We start from the raw sequence: 21467 nt of genomic DNA on the forward strand, positions 1-21467 counted from the left end.
AGTATGACGACAACGGTTCTGAACCAACCACCCACCAGAAAGGCACGATATGATTCTATATGACAGGACAACGCGGGAAAATAACTTCTAACTTTTCACATTGCTCAAGTGCTAAATTATTCATCAGCGAAAGTTTAATAACTCATCTGGTATGTTTGCTCAATTTATTATGCGCTGGGTTTTTCGAGCCACTCGTCAGCTTACTAGCTCGCGATGACTTTTCCGTGTTGCCCGGCTAGCTTATCACATTGTTAGGGGAGGATTTTTTTTGTTCGGATGTTGCACTGTGTTTCGACTGTAACTAATATTTATTCACTTTTTAAGATACTTATATACAATCATATATCGCACTTTCATCCTAACAATCTTTCCATTGGAACTCAATTATTGAGTATCAGAAGGCCGCCTGCTCTTTCTTTGAATGGTAAAGAAGACGAGTTGTTTAATTTTCTAACAGCTAATAACTATAATAGTAATAAACAGTTCGTACTAAAACTTATTTAAAACCTGGATAAAAACTCAAAAGAGATCCAAACTTTTTTGTTAATCGCATGTGGTGGAGTTGCTATCATCATTTATAGGCATATAAAACATCAACACTTTTCGTGTTTTGAGACCGAAGCTTTTGAAACTTTGGGTGTTTCCGTTGAAACACAGATTGGTAAATATACTATCATAGCTGCCTTTTTGCCTTTCCAATGCACTGGGCAGCAAGTAAATTTGCTTCATAGTGATTTGCGGAAATTAAATCGAAATAAGCCAATTTTTTGTCATTGGTGACTTTAATGCCAAGCATCGTACGTAGAACTATTTTCAAAGCAATTAAATTGGCAGGATTGTAAAAAAATGGTATCTGATCAATTGTGATAGTTTTCATAAAATATATATACAAGGAAATTAACGCATTTGGAGTACGTGTGCTTCTTATATATTTAAAAAATATGTTCTCTTAGGCTGGTGAAAATCGGTGCTTCTATCCTAATAAAGAAAAAGAAGATTGTAGAAGATTACAATATTTATTTATTTTCAAGAAAGCTTATCTAGAATAATATCTCGCACTTTCCTCCTAACAACCTTTCCATTGGACGTCATTGGGAGTTGTTCCACGAAAAAGACACCTCCTCGCAAATGCTTGGGATCACTTAAATTCTTCGCTACATGTTGCATCACTTCCTCTGCTGTTAACTGGTAACTCGAATCTTTCACAATAACTGCCGTCACCAAATCGGACGTTCCGGTTGTATTTGGAACTCCCGTCACGCAAACCAGTTGTACTCCCGCCATTTGTTGAATTACTGCTTCGACCTCAGATGGAGACACCTGGTTGCCCATGTACTTCAGAATGTCTTTCTTCCGATCAACCAAATAGAGATAACCTTCCTCGTCGAAGTATCCAATATCGCCAGTGCGGAACCACCCTTCCTTGTCTAGGGCTTCTCGGGACGCTTCTTCATTTTTGTAGTAACCCTACGAAAGATTCGTTCATTCACTCATGTCTTTGAACAACTTCACCCAACTCACCAAAAATGGAATACCAATCGACTTTATCACCAGTTCCCCGATCTCGCCCACCTGAAGCGGTTGCCCATCCTCGTCAACTATTCGCACCTGCATGTTGGTTGCCACTTGTCCGACAGCATTTGCTTTCCGTCTCATGAAATCGGCTGCCAGAAATCCACTCTCGGACGTCCCGTAGAAATTGTAGGATCGCCCACCCGACGGTTTCAACAGCTCATCCACCGCGTCGCGAATACTCTCGGAAACATTCGAAGCTCCCAGAGCCCAAACTTTAATACTGGAAAGATTCGACTGTTTGGCCCGTGGATCACTCGTTATGCCCAATGCGTACGAGGCCGGAGTGTAAAGGAATTTGATGGGATACTTTGCGATCAGTTCGTAGAATAAATCCACCGAAAACGGTCGTCGCGTTATGAGCCGGGTGGTGTTGTTCATGACCGACATGTTCAGCACGTAGACTCCGGTGCCCCAGTAGAGGGTGCTGAAGTTCAGGCATATTTCGTCGGAAAGGTTACTGCAATGAAATAGGCGATGACTACAGATTGCTGGGAATACGAATCGTAGTTCGAAAACTTACACAACTTTGCAAAAACAGGATATCGTTTGAGCATGAGAGTTGCAGACGCCCTTCGGAAGACCGGTTGTTCCCGATGAACACGTAATGTTAGCGATCAATTTGTACGAATCTCCAAGATATCGAGGGCTGGAATGAGATAATAAGAATAAACCGGGTAAAACCGTTGTGTTTCCCTAAGCTTTTCCCTAAGATTAGGAAATATATGTTGAAATGAAGACCAAACAATTAGTATGAAGTGTTTCAATACACAAAGTATTTGTGTTCACCTTACAATGGGAAAATGTTCCATGTACACCTAATGGGCCGCATAAAGTGTATAGATCATCGCGATAAATTTCAAGCAATAGTTAGAAATGTATTTTCTCTATATTCTACAGTTTTGTGAATAAACTATAGTTCCTTAAATGGCTAATAATCAAAAACTAAATGCTAATTGTTTGATTATATCCATACGAATATCATACTAGTAAAAAATCTATAGGTTATCGCAATAAACTTCAAGTTGTGTGCGTAAAATCGCTAAACTTCATTTATTAGGTTTTGTTCCGGTGTTTTCAGTACTACAAATCAAACAAAATATTCTAAAATAATTTCGAATATTTCACATGAATTTGGAAGTCTATTAATGCCTATTATATACATTTGTGTAGGTGCCAAAATTTTGTAAATCGGGTTTAGGGTAGCTGCGATATTGTGGGTTGAATTAACCGTTCCAACTGTTTTTGAGGCTCAGTCCTCGGTGTGTTAAAAAAACATTATGTATTAACGCCTAAACCAAAACATGTACATTAACGCCTTAACCGTCCTAGATCATTGTGGTCAGTTTTGGGCAGTTTCATATATGATAGGAATTATGGGCGATATTTTTCCCACGCACTTGAAGGGCGAATCACATCTTCTGCAGGAATCCTAGAAACAGTTCAGAAGGGATAGGGGCAATGGGGGCAATATGAACATACGGGGCAATATGAGTCACCCCGGTTTTGACCTTAAAAACAGTGTTTTAATGTCTAGTGTCATTATGATCTGCTAAAGGATGCCGCAAATAGCCACCACAATAAAAACCGTAAGAATATTCGTTTGAACACTCAAGATATTTACAAAAATGTACAAATTTGTCCTTCGTCATGAAAAGCTTATAATTTTGGCAGTTTTTAGTTAAGCCTATAAGACAATTATATTTATAATTCTGATAAATTTTACCAATCCATTGATACTTCTGATCATAATGAACAGTTCGTGAGCAAAATTAGATTTGTTCGTAAACAAAATTATTGAAAAACAATATATTATTTTTAAGATTTAGGGGCGGGGCAAAATGAGCCACCTAGATTTAAGAAAAACAAACGATGTTTTGAACATAAAAATGCATTACCTAAATATACCAGATTATTTTTTTACTGCATAGTCATCTTTATGCACCATTACAAGTGGAATACTTTGCTAGAAAATACGTTGAACCAAGTATAGCAATTTAGTACTAGTATAACATGGTCTATTTACTGTGTATTATGTATCCTTGAAAATAAGCCGCTATAATCAATTATTTCAAGCAAAGCTAATACAATTTCCTTTGCAATAATGTACTCTTTACCACTAACTCTTCTCTATACTGTTTTAAATAAAAACCATTCGATTGAATGAGGTGGCTCATACTGCCCCGTAGGGTGGCTCATAATGCCCCTAATGGTTGATGACCACGTAGAAAAACATTGTTTTCCAAAAAGTTCCTGAAATAATTTGCAAGTTGATGGTAATATTAATTATCGACGTAACATGGAAGATAACATTTTATAGTACAAGTCACTTGCATTTAAATCATAATTTTTGCTGTTTTTCCATGCATTCCATGCCGTTTTCCTTAGGCGGCCGATATTGTCCCGATCACCCCTACTAGAAAAACAGCTCCTAGAATAATTCAGAGTAAATTTCTTTAAAGTGATTTTCTAAAAGTTTCTTGGAATAAGTCCTGTAGAGTACTCAGAAGTATCTCCATAAGATTAACCCAAGTAACCAAAAGTTTAAATATAAGGGCATGTTTTGGCTTAGGCAGCTCACTTTTTAAGTGATAAACCGAACATCATTTCACATAAAGTTCATTTGAGTTGGTGATATAGAATAATGTCTATCATAGAAATGTTCGATACGAACTTGTTCTGAACTTTTTAGTCGTTTATAAGTATATGAGTTGGTTGGTAAATGGCTGGGCATGGCGTACCATTGGTACCTCGCGTACCTGAAGGAATAAAATAGACCCCTTTGTGCGGTCCTTAGCCTCTTGCCCAGCAACTCCTATCCCTACCTCCTCGCGGTACTGGCCGGGGTACGAGTAACCTTAGGGAAGATCGGGTAACCAACCCCCGGTGGGAACTTTGGTCGTATGCTGACAGGGAAGGGGGGGTTTGCTTTTGCTTCTGCAAACCTTGAGCGTCTGTACTCCATGTTAGGAGCGGCTCACAACAGCGTCTGTTCCCCATGTCAGGGGCGGCTGATCATCGTCCGAGTGCCAGAGAAGGACTCTAAGCTAAACTGCGCACTATGGTCCTCCGAACATTTAGGGGGAATGGTCCTCCGGAAATCTAGGGGGTTGGTGTCAGGCCCTGCAAGCCAGCCGTAAAAAAATCAAGCAACGAATAATCAACGAGAGAATACGAACCGGGACAATCGGCGAAGACCACAGCGACGTAAAGGGACTAGCGATTGGAAGCTCGGTACGTGGAACTGTAAATCTCTCAACTTCATCGGGAGCACACGCATACTCGCCGACGTGCTGAAAGACCGTGGATTCGGCATCGTAGCGTTGCAGGAAGTGTGTTGGAAGGGATCAATGGTGCGAACGTTTAGAGGTAACCATACCATCTACCAGAGCTGCGGCAATACACATGAGCTGGGAACAGCTTTTATAGTGATGGGTGATATGCAGAGGCGCGTGATCGGGTGGTGGCCGATCAATGAGAGAATGTGCAAGTTGAGGATCAAAGGCCGGTTCTTCAACTTCAGCATAATAAACGTGCACAGCCCTCACTCCGGAAGCACTGATGATGATAAAGACGCTTTTTACGCGCAGTTCGAACGCGAGTACGACAGCTGCCCAAGCGACGACGTCAAAATCATCATAGGAGATCTAAACGCTCAGGTTGGCCAGGAGGAGGAATTCAGACCGACGATTGGAAAGTTCAGCGCCCACCGGCTGACGAACGAAAACGGCCTACGACTAGTTGATTTTGCCGCCTCCAAAAATATGGCCATTCGTAGCACCTACTTCCAGCACAGCCTTCCGTACCGATACACCTGGAGATCACCACAGCAGACAGAATCGCAAATCGACCACGTTCTGATTGATGGTCGGCACTTCTCCGACATTATCGACGTCAGGACCTATCGTGGCGCTAACATCGACTCTGACCACTATCTGGTGATGGTCAAACTGCGCCCAAAACTCTCCGTCGTTAACAACGTACGGTACCGACGGCCGCCCCGGTATGACCTAGAGCGGCTCAAGCAACCGGATGTCGCAGCGGCATACGCGCAGCAACTCGAGGCTGCATTACCGGAAGAGGGTGAGCTGGACAAAGCCCCTCTTGAGGACTGCTGGAGAACAGTAAAAGCAGCCATCAACGATGCAGCTGAGAGCAACGTCGGGTACGTAGGACGGAGTCGACGGAACGATTGGTTCGACGAGGAGTGCCAGGAGGTTTTGAAGGAGAAGAATGCAGCGCGGGCGGTCATGCTGCAGCAAGGGACCCGGCAGAACGTGGAACGCTATAAACGGAAACGGCAACAGCAGACCCGCCTCTTTCGGGAGAAAAAACGCCGCCTGGAGGAGACGGAGTGCGAGGAGATGGAACAGCTGTTCCGGTCTCAGGAAACGCGTAGGTTCTATCAGAAGCTCAACGCATCCCGCAACGGCTTCGTGCCGCGAGCCGAGATGTGCAGGGATAAGGATGGGAGCATTCTGACGGACGAGCGTGAGGTGATCGAAAGGTGGAAGCAGCACTTCGACGAGCATCTGAATGGTGCTGAGAGCACAGGCAATGAAGGACGGGACAACGGAGGAAATGCCTTCGTCAGTACTGCGGAAGATGGAAACCAACCAGCCCCCACTTTGAGGGAGGTTAAGGATGCCATTCACCAGCTCAAGAACAATAAAGCTGCTGGTAAGGATGGTATCGGAGCTGAACTCATAAAGATGGGCCCGGAGAGGCTGGCCATTTGTTTGCACCGGATGATAGGCACAATTTGGGAAACAGAACAGCTACCGGAGGAGTGGAAGGAAGGGGTAATCTGCCCTATCTACAAGAAAGGCGACAAGTTAGATTGTGAGAACTTTCGAGCGATCACCATTCTAAATGCGGCCTACAAAGTATTATCCCAGATCATCTTCCGTCGTCTGTCACCTGTAGTAAACGAGTTCGTGGGAAGTTATCAAGCCGGCTTCGTTGACGGCCGATCGACAACGGACCAGATCTTTACTGTACGGCAAATCCTCCAAAAATGTCGTGAATACCAGGTCCCAACGCATCACCTTTTCATCGATTTCAAGGCGGCATACGACAGTATCGACCGCGTAGAGCTATGGAAAATCATGGACGAGAACAGCTTTTCCGGGAAGCTCACGAGACTGATAAGAGCGACGATGGAAGGTGTGCAAAATTATGTGAAGGTTTCAGGCGAACACTCTAGTTTGTTTGGATCCCACCGGGGACTACGGCAAGGTGATGGACTTTCGTGCCCGTTTTTCAATATTGCGCTAGAAGGTGTTATGCGGAGAGCCGGGCTTAACAGCCGGGGTACGATTTTTACGAGATCCAGTCAATTTGTTTGCTTCGCGGATGATATGGACATCGTCGGCCGAACATTTGAAAAGGTGGCAGACCTGTACACCCGCCTGAAACGCGAGGCAGCAAAAGTTGGACTGGTGGTGAATGCGGCCAAGACAAAGTACATGCTAGCTGGTGGGGCCGAGCGCGAAAGGGCTCGCCTAGGTAGCAGTGTTACGATAGACGGGGATACGTTCGAGGTGGTCGACGAGTTCGTCTACCTTGGATCCTTGCTGACGGCTGACAATAACGTTAGCCGTGAAATACGGAGGCGCATCATCAGTGGAAGTCGGGCCTACTATGGCCTCCAGAAGAAGCTGCGGTCAAAAAAGATTCACGCCCGCACCAAATGTACCATGTACAAAACGCTCATAAGGCCGATAGTCCTCTACGGGCATGAAACGTGGACGATGCTCGAGGAGGACCTGCAAGCACTTGGAGTCTTCGAACGTCGGGTGCTTAGGACGATCTTCGGCGGTGTGCAGGAGAACGGTGTGTGGCGGCGAAGGATGACCCGACTAAGGGTACATAACAAAATTATATCAGCATATGTTATTATGTTATAAGTTTTTTTCGAACATAGGTTGTTACAAACTTGATGCAGGATGTTGTAAAAAAAAAAATTATAACAAAAAGTGTATGAATAGTAACATAAATATAACAAAATATGTTTTAATTCTATCAAAAACATATCAAACCAAGTTATAATGTTTGATACAAAGTATCAAAATTATAATACTGTTCGATATACGATAATATTGTATATTATTGAAATGCATAACTATCTATTTATTTTGTTATAAAGTTGTTAAAAATGAATAAAAAAAATATCTTAAAGGGAAATAAAACACATTATGTTATATTTCTGTTTTATTATGTTCTATGGAGAACGGAGCCTAACAAAATTATATCATAATATGATATGCATATCATATTCTGATAAAATTTTATTATATTTTTGTTATAAGCCTCTAGTCGGGAATGGACTTATTAATAAAAATCCTTAGCTTAAGCACGGTGCCTTTGTAAAAACATTCACAAAAGGAATATGTAGATCATAGTTTCCCAAACTGTGGGTCGCTACACCCCCCGGGGGTTGTTAGCTGGCCTCTGGTTGGTCGTTAAAAAAAATTAGTTTTAAATTATTTTTAACGTTCAACGAAAGTCTACCATATCAAACTGTTCTTAGTTATTATTTTCATGAATTTATTCTGGTGAACAAGCCTTGGATCAGTCTTGGCTTTAATGATTGATACTTTTAAATTGTTAATTTTAAAGTTGCTTGAAATTATCTAAATCTAAAACATCCGAAAGAATATTATGAAAAATGGTCAATTATTGGACCAATAACTGCCAAAGACAATTGTTAGAAACTAATCACACTTATGAAATCCAAATTGAATTGCTATAATATGATCAATTATTTCACGTTGATGCTACTGCAGATGGAATATTAAAGTAAAAATAAATTCCTGTTTCAAATACCGCTAATTTTTACTGAAATTTTGGAGATTATTTCAATGATATTTTACAAAAAGCATTATGTTTAGTGGATTTTTACTAACTGACACTTTTTTGCTAAAATTTGAAACATGGCAAAATATAATTTATTGTTTTTGACGAAAAAATCTAACTGCGTTAATTTCTAACAAAAGTTGTGGTATGAAGAGATTTATTTTTATATTTAGAAACCTAGGCAGTTCGATTTTGTTTGTAGTATAAAAATATTTGCCTTAGGTTCAAATAGTTATGGTTTTTATCTAAAATCCATTTACCGTCATTTCAAAAATAGTTTATTCTGATTTCACCCTCAGAATGATTATTTTGACGTTTATAATATTCAGAAAAATAAAAACTAATGACTTTGAACTGTTAAAATTTTCGCGAATTTTGTCGTTTCAAACAAATTTGGGGCACGTGTTTCAAAATATCGGACAACATTCTCGTACAGTAACGAATTGCCACTAAAATTTTAATGAAAAATTCATAACTCACATTTTCCCTGGTAGGTCGCAAGGAATATTTCTGATCGCTAGGTGTATTGTGTATCCGAAAAAGTTTGGGAAACTATGATGTAGATTATGTCAACTGGTACCTAGTTAAAATAGTAGCATTTAACATAATTGTGAAATGGAACTCGGAACATAATTCAAAAGAAGTGGGCAGACTAATAATGCATAACTCATATCATATAAGAGTACTAGGCGTGTCCCGGACAGAGTTCAGCTCAGATTTGCAATCTTAACGAAATTTTTGATTCAAACCAGCGCGCAATTATCACAGAATCCGGACAAGGATTATCAGAAAATTTGTATAATATTGAAATTAAAGCAAGAGTGGGAAACAATGGAATATTTTTTGTAACAACAGAAAAATTGTTTTGTTTCTCCAAAACAATTATCTGAACTGACCGATAAAGTTTAAATCCGTACAGAACTTTTCGTAACATTGATTGTATTGACTGACAATATATGCTATTTAATTCTTTTTTTGTCGTTTATTTACCCGTAAAGGCCTGAGTTAAAGTCAAGCTTAAGCTAAGTATGCTATTTTGCCCAAGAAAAGCTAAACTTTTTTTGAAAGAAATGGTCAAGAAGTTTTCTACAAATGACATTTATTTTTAACTGCATATTGCAATAAAAGAAAATTAATTTTCTTGACCATTTCTTGCAAGCAATTTCCAACGCATCGAGATAGGCGATTACTTTTCTTTTCAGATATATACGTATTCTCCTTTATAGAGAAATGATGAAATCAACAATGTCTACAATTAACTTTACAGGAGTATGAATGTTACTGAATTTTCAACAAATGCACATTCTAGACCAGTAGTTTCTTCAAATTAGTCTCTGGCCATATAAGCAGTAAATTCATTTGTTTTTTTTTTTTATCTCCAAGGACCTCCGGCAATTCAGACAGTTTACATCTAAAAGAGTTTTGAAACATTTTGTATGGTAATTTGTAGCTAATGTTTTAGTATTACTTGTGCTTTATCATGGCACTTTTTTATTTTGAAGGATAATTCTTACAGAAATTCCTGAACTCTTGAAAATTTCATGACATTTCACGTAAACCTGAAAAACAAAAGCTTTGAATAAGGGGCGCTCAAAGGGCAGTTCGCCAAGGGCGCCAGGAGGCCACGCTACGGCTCTGCATGTCAGAAATTGCGCCATTTGGCAGCAGCTCTAAATGCAGGGGAATGAGGAATGTCGTATTTCCGATGATTTTATACAATTTATCTGTAATTCGGATACAAATATGATGTACTACAATAATGTTCAGAAATGACAAAGGAATAATACTACGGTTGAATTTTTATGATTAGGTATGAGGTTAAGAATCTCGTAGAACAAAAACTGTAGAGAAATGTATGTTTTACAGGTACTTTAATGAAAAGAAATCAATTTAATGAGGTCAAAACCATCTCTAATCGGCATACAGTGTTCTCAAAAGTTGTAAAGTAGTAATAATACGTTCAACTAGTTGTATTTATTTTGATTTTCGTTTTGACGTTGGATAACGTCTTACGGCAACATACTGGGGTACAATTTCGAAAAACGAAAAATCGCTCGCGTCACGAAAAGTGGTTAGATTTTGACTGTTAATAACTTACTAACGCCCGCATTAATTTTCAAGATTCTTGCACCAATAGATTGGAAATTTTTCTACGAATCTACTCAAATAATGAAAACTATTGATTTTCATGATTAAACTATTGAAAAATTGGTAAATATCGAGGCATGTCTTATTTTTCATATAAAAGCACATTTTTCTTGCTGTTATAAGGTTTTGACGTTTTGAAGTTTACATGTACCGTAAAACGGGGTAACTTTGATAGTTTTTTCGAAGAAAACTTGAATATTTATGCATGCTGTTTCAAAGAATTATAATTTATATTTTTAAAACAAGTACTGGCATCCTAGCTATCGATTGCAGTCGATAGATTGCCGAAAGATTTATTCTGAATGGATATATAATTTTTCATATAATCGAAAGTCGGTTTTCTGTTTTGGGGTAACTTTGATAATGGAGTATGAATCGAACAAAATTGAATGATTTACGAACATTTGTAGGGCATTGCATACATATAGGCGTTTAACGTTATATGGAAATTTCTGACTTAGATTACAAAAATGGTCCCAGTTTGTGAAAATGCTTTTCGCTAAGAGATTTGAGACCGTATTCAAGTTCTATGATAACTAGGCTGCCAAATATGAGTGGCCAACTATTCAAAACTACATCAAATAGTGATCGTAGAACAGATTGTTTGTAAGCCCTTCGAAAATGCGAAAATTGTGTCAATTTTTAATATTCGTATAAAAAGCTTCAAATGTTTTTGATTCAAATGAAAACCGCTCGTACATGAAGTGTCATACCAATATTCTTTAGTTTTGCATTCGTTTTGCTTAACTGATTAACAGAAATTATGATATTTCGTTTAGTATGTGGTGGGTTACGCACTATCAAAGTTACCCGCATTATCAAAGATACCCCGTTTTACGGTACCGTAATGTCGGGTGAAATTGATAATTTTTCATGTTTTTTCTTGTCTGTTTTCAACCATGTTGAAAATGCCAAACAACTGAATACAAGTACGACGGTCAGCCTCTTTGGCTCATGTGCCAAAATTTTATAACAAATGTGGCTTTAGTGCTAAAAATCATCCAGTAAACAGAAAATCGGGGAATCCCATTTCGGGGTGAAATCGATCACTTGTCAATGCGATTATTGTTATTTTTTTAAACAACTCTACATAATGAATATGAGCTCCCTGAATCCGAATATGCTGGCAAAATTCTTAATAATGCAATATGTAAAGAAATAATGAATAGTTAATTTCAAGAATTGTGATAAAAACGCCTAAATGTAGGCAATTTTTTAAGGAAATACCTGATATCTAACAGAAATTTAATTATTTCAACCGTATGAGCTAATTGGTACGAGTTTAGAAGATGAAATCGGGATCGGGGATATATTTTAAGCATCCTTTCAAACTTTCCTTACTTTGAATAATTCCGTTGTCGTCGTCGCTACCTACATGCAAATGCATGCTAGAGCGATCAGAGTATCAATTTGTCAAACAAAGAGCTAAAACTAATCAGCAACAGCTAACTAGAAAACTAATCAACCAAAACTATTATTGATAAACATTTTAATTTATCAATTATTAGCTATAGATGAAGTGTCTCTGGTTGTAACTCTTTTACATCGAATGCATAGTTGTGACCCGTTTTGTTTGAAATTGTGCTGCAATTCAATTTAAGCGCGTTCTCCACGGATACGACGAGTCAGTTGGATGTCCTTCGGTATGATGCTGACACGCTTGGCGTGGATCGCGCACAGGTTGGTATCCTTAAACAAACCGATCAGATATGCCACTCGCTTCCTGCAGGACCATGACGGCTGAGCTCTGGAATCGCAGATTTGCCTCTACATTTCCCCGGATACCACGACGAAGCAGATGAAGTTCTTCATGGTGTGGAACTTCTTCGAGTATCAAAAGGAGATCATGTCAATCATCGTGACTGGCAACTTTAACATCGATTTGAGCAAAAAGGAGAACATGGAGCTCGCGAACTTCATGGAGAAGTACCTCAACCTCAAACCGGATTCGGAACCTACTAAAGCAACCAATCTTAGTGGATCATGCGTGGACCTAACGTTCGACCGGAATATTTGTTTGGGAAGCAAGAGTTACCGCTTATGCTTCTTCTTCCATCTACCGAGTGTATCGGTTTTGAAGTGTTAACCGAACCAAACTTACACCACAGATTTTGTGTGCTAACACACAATGTCCATAATAGGTCATAATTGACATGCAACAAATAATATGAACATTGATTGGATTTTTATCAGTAGAAATATTTCATGAGTTTATGCCGGTCTCAAGCCAGGAAATAGATGAAGCTTACGTTATACAACGTCAACTTGGCGGTTGTATCTCGGAAAAAACATGTACCGTAAAACGGGGTAACTTTTTCAAAATTCTTGTAAGAATTTTTTGAATGTTAAAAATAGCCAATAAACACAAATTCGATTTGAGGCACCTCCAAATCTTCTCCAAATTGGATGAAAATTTGCCTGGTAGTTTGTTTTAGTATTGCAACTAGGACTAGGGGGTGACTGGTTGAATCCCAGACATTTTGATTTTTGTGAAACTGTCCAATGCAGAATGATTTATTTGATATGCTTTGATGAGTAATGCTTCACTGAGGCCTTAAGGCCTGTGTCCGTAAAATGAATCAAAACGGTAGTTCTGTTCTGTGTTGAAATCGTAATCTTGGAGAAGAATTTATAAGCCTTAATTCCAATTGCTATGAAAAATACTTTTCTCTTTTGAATGAATAGCCTACGATCAAAAGAAGCAAAAATCTTATGAAAATTTAGCAAATGTAATGCATATAATCATTAGTTTATCAGTACAACTACAAAGAACTGCCGATGATTTAAAGAAGGTAAAATTCCCATTTAAATATAAGCTAAAGTGTTGCCGATAATAATGAAACCAGTATAACTCGAAAAACTAGCTTATGTTTGAAAGAAGAAAAAAATTCTGATGAAATCACAATCGTTGGTAACCCAGAGACGAACCAATCATCAGATTAGAGACTTGACGCGATGTGTGGAGTTCACAAATTCGTCCTGAATTAACGGGTCTATTTTATCATTTTTTCATCATCAGCTCTTATATAGTGACAAACATTACGTACCGTCACATCATTAAAATCAACCAATTGATTAGCCGATCAACATTGGGCCACATTTATGAATCCTACACATTAGCGTTGTAGCTATTTTTTTTTTGTTCGTAGTTCGACTACATGGCATTCAGCCAAACGACCCGTTCGGCCAGATGGCATTCGGTCAAATGGCGTTCGGCCAAATGGCCGGACATCATCTTCTAAGTATGAATAAACTTGATTTTAATAGTCGTTAAAACGGGTTTAAGTACAATCAACTTTTTTATGTTTATTAACGAGATTTTTAGCTCAGGGCTAGTTCATCTCGGGACTAACGGCTTTATTTCCCTTTCGAAGGAAGTCTTCTCTATAACCTTTTTGTCATAAGTAACTATCTCGGGAATTGGATTGAATCCGAGGTCCTCGCCATGTGTTTTAACCGCTATACCAGGTCCATCCGCTTCTAACTTTTTCTTCAGGATTTTCTTCTAGCTTAGCTTAGCTTAGCTTAGACTGACTACACATATCAATGGTTGCTATTCCGTGATTGACCGAAGTCAGTGAAAATGCACAAAGAATCAACTAGAAGTTCGGCTGGGATTGGCCATAATCTTCTTCAGTGTGCATAATTCAGTGCCTCTATTTATACAGGGTCAATAACGGCGCCGGCCACGTCCTTGCAGTCAGGTGGGATTGGGGGAAGGAATGTTAGTGTGTAACCTTTGCTTTTTGGAGACCGTGTTTGCCTCTGCATCTCCACAAAGGTTACTGGGAGGGATGTTTGTTAATGGGGAGGATCGTTGGGTCATAGGATTCACTTTGATAAGCGATTAGACCATGATAAACAATGATTTGTGAGATATATACATGCTTATACGTAAATATAATATTTTCATTTGATATGAACAATTTCTATGTAAAGGAAAATTATGCCGACACTTGAGGTGACGAACCATTCAAAGTTTGTTGAACAAATACCTAAATGTAACATTCTCACAGCTGTCAGGACGAAAGCATTTATTATATTTTACTCATTTGAAAAGAAACAAAAAACTCGATTGGTTGGGACATCATAGAACACTCTTATGCCGACACTTACAGTGGCGAACCATCCAAAGTTTGTTGAATAAAGTGAACCTTTCGCAAGTCTACACTTGTAGTGTCGAACCATTCAAAGTTTTTTTAATTACAAAAATAAAGGTATATAAGAGGTGTTCTGAAAAAAAAAGTTAAACATAAATAAATCATGAATCAGAGTCTGTGTCGACACTCACAGTGACGAACCATCCATAGTTTATTGAAAAATCATATTTACATCCCACCAATGTAACGATTGAATGTGCAGTCATACATAGTTTATAGATTAGAAATAGTAGCATGAAACGAGCTCACCAATTGATCCGTTATCCTTGACTGAGCAGCCACAATCCACTTTCGGCTTCACTCGTTTGCTCGGCTATAAAAAAGCACTCAGGAAAAAAAAAAAATAAGCGCGCGACCCAAAAAGAATTAAAAAAAAACTGTTCAGGCTTTCTTGACGCACTGCCCAGGAGCAAGCGTCAAGGTCGAAGGATCAAACAGAACTAACCGATCGCGGCACTTTTTCACTTACTAGACCAACGCGCGACATGTTTGATCCTGCCCTCGTCGCTCGCCACGGCAAAAGCAAGTGTCAAGGTCGAAAGATCAAACAGAACTAACCGATCGCGGCACTTTTTCACTTTCTTCAACCGAACTCACCGATCACGCCACTTTTTCATTTACGAGACCGACGCGCGACATGTTTGATCCCGCCCTCGTTGCTCGCCCCGGCAAAAGCAAGTGTCAAGGTCGAAAGATCAAACAGAACTCTTTTTCTTCAGGATTTTCTTCTAAGTACTTACTCTGAGTTTCGTTCTCTGATAAACCTGTTCTGTGAATATATTCCTGGATTTTCTGAGAATCCACCCTGGGATTCAGTGAGATTGTGCTTGAAAAAAATATCTGTTACACAATAACTTTCGCTGATGCTCAATGATGTAAAACTATAATCCTCATAAGTTTATACAGTTTATATAAAACTTGTATAAGCATAACCAGTTTTACCAGCTATTGAAAATACAAGAAAGATTACTTACTTAAAGATTTAGTATGTAACTATACAAACTCTGAAGTTAAATTTTGAAATTAATCTATGGAAATCATCCAAAATATAAAATAATCTTAGGAATTGTTTTGATTATTACAATAAAGAATTTCTGTCGAAAATATTAAAAAGAGTAAGTGATCCAATTGTTGAAGGTGTTCCTAGGTGTTCACAATTTGACGTTTGAGCGGTGCCGTGTTATTTATGGAACCATGGCAACCAGTGAATTCGGCACCGCTCAAACGTCATATTAATGAACTCGTGCATTGGTCCATAGTTGCGGTAATGACTTTTATGCTGGTTTCATTGAATTTGATACAGAACCGGCGCTGCATGGGCACTGTCAATCGATATGTTAGCTTGTTGATACCTGAAACAGTTTGAAAATCTCGTTGATATTCCTTCGAAATTAATGAAATACCAGCAAAAGTGCTTACCCTTTTCTTCGCTTGTACCAATAGTTGCGGCAAAGTGTTCCTATAATGGAGGATCCCGTAAGAAAACAACGAATACCGCAACTATAGGAACACAAATTAAAAATATACCGCAACTAAAAGAACAGTGAACCAAAGATGGAGGCATCATTTTTCACCAAAATGCCTTTGTTTACTAAGATGAAATGATTTTTCTCGTTAAGCAAATGTCCTTTACTTCCCGTTACAACAAAAATATATGCATTCATTGAGCTTCTTGGGTTGTAAGCGGTTAAACGAAGTTGAATCGTGCTTAGTACCTCCACTATTGGAACATCTACCCTACGAGACGTCCTTATTTATTTATGTTTTTAAATTTACCAAATGCGAAATGCATTTTGGCGCCCTTGGCAAGTGCCAACATGGCCAACCGCACGCTACGGCTCTGGATATCATTACCAACTACAATGATTATGTTCCCATTTTTGAAAAGCAATATAGAGGAAATTTGTGCATTTTTACGATTTATTAACTCCATATACGACTGTTTCCATCCTGTTCTCGTATATACGAGTTCCGTTGATAGGTTTGATATATATACACCACTCTTAACTTTATATACGATTAGTTTGATTTCAATTGCAATAAAAATCATAATCAATCATATCATAATAGAACATCGAATAATAGAATAAAACTTTTTTTTCTTATGTTGAAGTAGTCCCCTGATGAAACCTTATTCTACCTATGATCCTACCGATATGATCAAGTGCGAGTTATGTTAACAGTACCATAGGTCTTGTACTTTTAACACAATCCGCACTTGATCATATCGTTGACCCTGTTGTTTTTCCTTGTTTGCTTTGGGCTCAGAATATATCACATTGAGGCCCAAGTAAAAATGGAACAAATTTCAAGAGTGAAAAAGCAGTTTTCGCCATTAAAATCGTCAAATCGAAGAAAAACACAGCTGTTTTATTTGTAAAATTAAAAGGCTGTATGTGTTTATTATTTTCGATTTGTCGATTTTGACGACGAAAACTGCTTTTGACATTTGCTCTATTTTTACTTGGGCCTTAACTCGAACACGAAAAGAAATGAAAAACGAACATTATAACTCCACCCGTCGCTACCTCAAACTCACTAGAACATGCGCTCCGTTCCCGTCGGTTGAAACAGCTGATCGACCGCCAGCGTAGCTTCCCGAGCGCCTTCCATCACGTAGATCCGATAATCGCCTTGGAGCGCCTTGCTGGCGGCGACCTTCACCGTGTCGTAATTATCGGCGTCACAAAACACCAATTTGCTCTGGGTTTGCCGCATCATGTGTGCCATTTCTTCTGCGTCGAAAGTCGGTGCCAGAGCGTTGAAACCCACGCCGATGACTTGCAGCGCTAGGACCAGGGGCGCCAAATTTTCACTGTTCACCGCCACTACCGAAGCAATATCCCCAACTCCGTAGCCTAACTTCTGTAGATGCTGGGCAGCCCGCACAACCCGTAGGCGCATCTCGGCCCGGGTCATCTCCCGACCCGTATCGGCATCGATCTGGATCACTTTATCGGACGATCGATCCAACAGATTCAACACTATCTGGCCAAAGTTACACTCCGGGTTGAAAATGCACGGTTGACGCGAACCGCTCCAAATACGTCGAACGGAATCGTATGAAGCCATCGTGAAGACTGACCGACCGACTGATAGCGAGAGCGATGCAAGACAACAACTTGAGCGACGACGACGACGACGACGACGACGAGGAAAGCGACGTCATCCACGCTCGTCAATCACTTAGCGGAATTTGGGGCAAGTGTGCCACCAAGCAACGAATTATTCGTTCACTAAATTTGTCCAAAGCTTATCACACCCATAAATTTAGTTATTTTGGAGAATTTGTTGAAAAATTTCCAAAAAAAATTATCATTTACTTTCCAGCAAATGGTGTTCAATAATTGCAATTTGATTCTTTGGTTCGACGTCAGTGAAACTAACTCCATCAAATCTCGCATAACTTATGATCTCGCCCTAAAAGCCATTGGTAACCATGTGTGTAGCTCATTGTTTCTGAGCATTTGAATGGATTTACACGTTGTTTAACAACTCTATGGTGAAGAAAAGATCATTATCTACCTACCAGTGATGTTGGTTTGGATGTTTATTCCTTCACTTGCTCAGAAACAACGAGCTACACACATGGTTACCAATGGCTTTTAGGGCGTTATCTCAGAGTATGCGAGAAATGTATTTACGGAATTATTCATTTGAATAATAATAATTCATGCTGCTTGGAATATGAATCAAGGTATTTGTAGATCCCACCAGAACCTGCATTTTGGTAGCATTTAAGGCGCATACACGGCTTGTTAGCATTCAATTACCTGCAGTAAAGGTGCATATATTGCTAAATAAATGCTTTTTTACATGCTTTCTAGTTACCTTACTCCAAACTCCACTATTCGTCGTTCGGAACAAGTTTGCGGCACAACAGTTCAGTTCGACGTGTCTGAGTTAGGTAGTATAGTAATTTATTTTGAATAGGTACACAAAAGCCGCGTGTGGACGACAGTTTCGAAGGCCTGCGGGTGGACGACATGCGGAATACAAATGACTGGCGAAAAAACGATCGCGCCGTCGTTCGTTGGTCGTGGAGAGACGCGCGCGCAGCTCAATGCGACGACGACGGAGATATGATGATTGTTTACTTTCGGTAATCGAACTTGCTGCGGTGCGGTAACAGAGCGAGAGAGGTTCCCAAACGCATTGAGGCTTTATGGTTAAGTCGGATTGAACACGCACACGATGTTTTTGACGTATTGTATAATTCAGACATTCATGAATCAGATTTGGAATGATTTTGATTTTTTCTTACGAATAAGAGTGCAAATCAGTTTGAGGGGAGTTCCATAAATTTCTTATGGTTTAAATTTAGGTGTTCCTATTTTCATCCATTTAAGTATTACACTCCCGTGCAAAAATTTGGGTTGATCCCCTAAAGGCATACAAAAGTGATTTGTCCTTATCGCTATGACTACAAGTCTAATAAACACTCTCAATGGCGCTTGTTTCGCAATAAGTTAATTTACTTTCATAGGTAACACTGAGGAACACGTTTTTGTCTCAAGCATCAAAATACCGCTATTTACTAAATTAAGGGCTGCGTAATCCATTGCCGTTTTCAAAATTATCATAGCACGTCCAGTTTTTGAGATATTGAATGTTGAAAATGCAAAATTTGACTATTTCAGCAAACTTGCATGCAAGGCTTGTATGGTAATTTGTTCGCTCAATTTGCCACAGAACCCAAACTTCATGTAAATGACAATTATTATCAGCAAAGTTCATAATACTTCCGATGCTTAAAAATTATTTTATGATGGTTTCGAAAACTTTTGTATTTTGCCATATAAGAGAAACGATGAATTTTGTATGGAGAATGCAAGCATGTTGGAAAAATCGATTTAATCTAAATCAAAGTCATATATTGCATGCTTGGTGGATTAGATCACAAAAAGTTTGATAAATCATTCTTAAAAGTGCATATAGTGCGACCTGTATAAAAATTATGACGTGCTGTAACATTTCGGAGAACGCCATCAGATACAGCAACCCCAAATTTTCTGGAGACACATAATTTGATTCTTGAGACACGCAAAAATGTCATTTTTGTAAAGCTGTATAATTTGACAAAAACATGTTTTCAGTTCTTCAGTTTTTACTACTTCGAAGAGCACTTACGAAATTTTTGGCGGGAAATCTAAAACCTCTTTAATTATAATAAAATAGTAGTTCAAGTCATCGTGCAAAAGTTTGGGGTCACTAGAACTCTGTAAAAAAAAAGCAAAGTCTGTAAAAATCATTTACGTCTTATTATTTACATTTCAATGTTCCATACACTATTGAAATTGGTCAAAACACGGCAGAGATAGTAGCAAAAATGATTTGCATGCGTCGTACGTGAACCCAAATTGATGCACGATAACTGGAATGACTGTTTTATAAATATTAACCCTCTAATACCCAATTTTTTTTTCGATTTAAGTATTATTTTTCGTTATCTAAAATCGTTCTAAACACGTTTTGGGCATTTATTTATTTTTATTCGCTAATTTTTAAATTTTGGTTTTTGATTTTATAATTTTTATTTCTGAACATTCCTAGCTTTTTTCATTTTTTCTTGAAGCCTTTTCTAGTTGTTGTTTTTTGGCAATAATAAAAATTCAAATTGTTACGGCATTTTTAAAAATATTAAATTTTAATTTTTTTTTTCGGAGCTTATTTCATTTTCCGTGTAATTAACGGAAAAACAGGTTTGAAATGATTTTAATACCACCAGGCTCTTCTTTTGTGATAGGTTAATCGTAGAAATATATAAAAGGTACGATTTTTTATATTACACGTTAAATGAAGCCCAGGCATTTGTAGGTTATATAAGAATGCAATTTTTCAAACAATTTCTAAAAATACAAAAAAGTTTCAAAAGTCATAAAAAACTTCTCTTATATGCGTGTTATGAGTCAAGGTATAAGCCAAAAATAAAATCATTTTGATTTCCGAGCTACGAAAAAATACACAAAATTCCAAAGTGTACCCCGTCTAAAGGCGGGGTTGGGTATCAGGGGTTAAAAAATAATTTTCAGATTTTTCTGCCAAAACTATGCATATGTTCCAACGGTTCTAATGACGCAATAATTTTAAATTTTGATCGATCCAATGCAGAAAAAAATAGCCAGGTTTTAAAGAAATGTCACAACTCACAACAATTAAAAAAAATGTTCATGTCAAAATACCTACGCATAATTAACTTAAATTAACCTAAAAATAATTAAAAAAATAATTAACTAATTGTCTTACGCCATAGAGAGTTTCAATTAAAAATGCAATCACAGAACCCAAAATTTGTATCGGATTACTATATCTGATATACGTAAACATTTCAGATATACAGTCATCTCTCCCTTACTCGATATTGAAGGGACCATCGAGTTAGGGAGGTATCGAGATACAGAACACAATTTTTTCAATTTATGAAATTTTGATTATTTCGACAAAGTACATTCAAAATAGTAAATTCAATGTGAAAAATAGTAAATTTTAACTACATTTAGCAACGTGACACTTTTAGCATAGTCTTCAAAAAATCAATTTTTGATCACCCTGAAATGACATGCCAACCTTCATTTTACTGTCACTATTACCATAATTATCAAATTTATGAAATTTATTAACATTTGGAGAATGTTTGGGAGTGTTCCAAGCTACTGCAGCAGTTGTCCTATCGTAATAAGGTTAATCTATATTGGGTTCCTGGCCATTGCGGAATAGAAGGAAATGAAA

At 38.3% G+C, this 21467-nt stretch overlaps 1 protein-coding gene across 1 annotated transcript; it reads right to left on the reverse strand.

Moving 5' to 3' along the window:
- Window positions 1–997: 997 nt before the first annotated feature.
- LOC5575578 (probable 4-coumarate--CoA ligase 1) lies at window positions 998–17860 on the reverse strand. The gene is made up of 4 exons (XM_001662012.2): window positions 17278–17860; window positions 2096–2221; window positions 1522–2032; window positions 998–1467 (listed from the first exon to the last, which is right to left on the reverse strand). Exons 1-4 carry the CDS (start codon window positions 17808–17810, stop codon window positions 1027–1029), a joined length of 1611 nt encoding a protein of 536 aa, XP_001662062.1. The 5' UTR covers window positions 17811–17860; the 3' UTR covers window positions 998–1026.
- Window positions 17861–21467: the final 3607 nt, after the last annotated feature.

The sequence above is a fragment of the Aedes aegypti genome, chromosome 2 (assembly GCF_002204515.2).
Source record: "Aedes aegypti strain LVP_AGWG chromosome 2, AaegL5.0 Primary Assembly, whole genome shotgun sequence".
NCBI lineage: Eukaryota > Metazoa > Arthropoda > Insecta > Diptera > Culicidae > Aedes > Aedes aegypti.

Bases quoted from the DNA above. Each gene is read 5' to 3' on its own strand.
- LOC5575578 (XM_001662012.2), bottom strand. From the start codon at position 17,810: ATGGCTTCATACGATTCCGTTCGACGTATTTGGAGCGGTTCGCGTCAA. The intron at 2,222-17,277 runs GTGAGTTTGAGG...ATCTCATTCCAG, and splicing joins GGAACGGAGCGCATGTTCTA to CCCTCGATATCTTGGAGATT. The intron at 1,468-1,521 runs GTGAGTTGGGTG...AATCTTTCGTAG, and splicing joins CGATTGGTATTCCATTTTTG to GGTTACTACAAAAATGAAGA.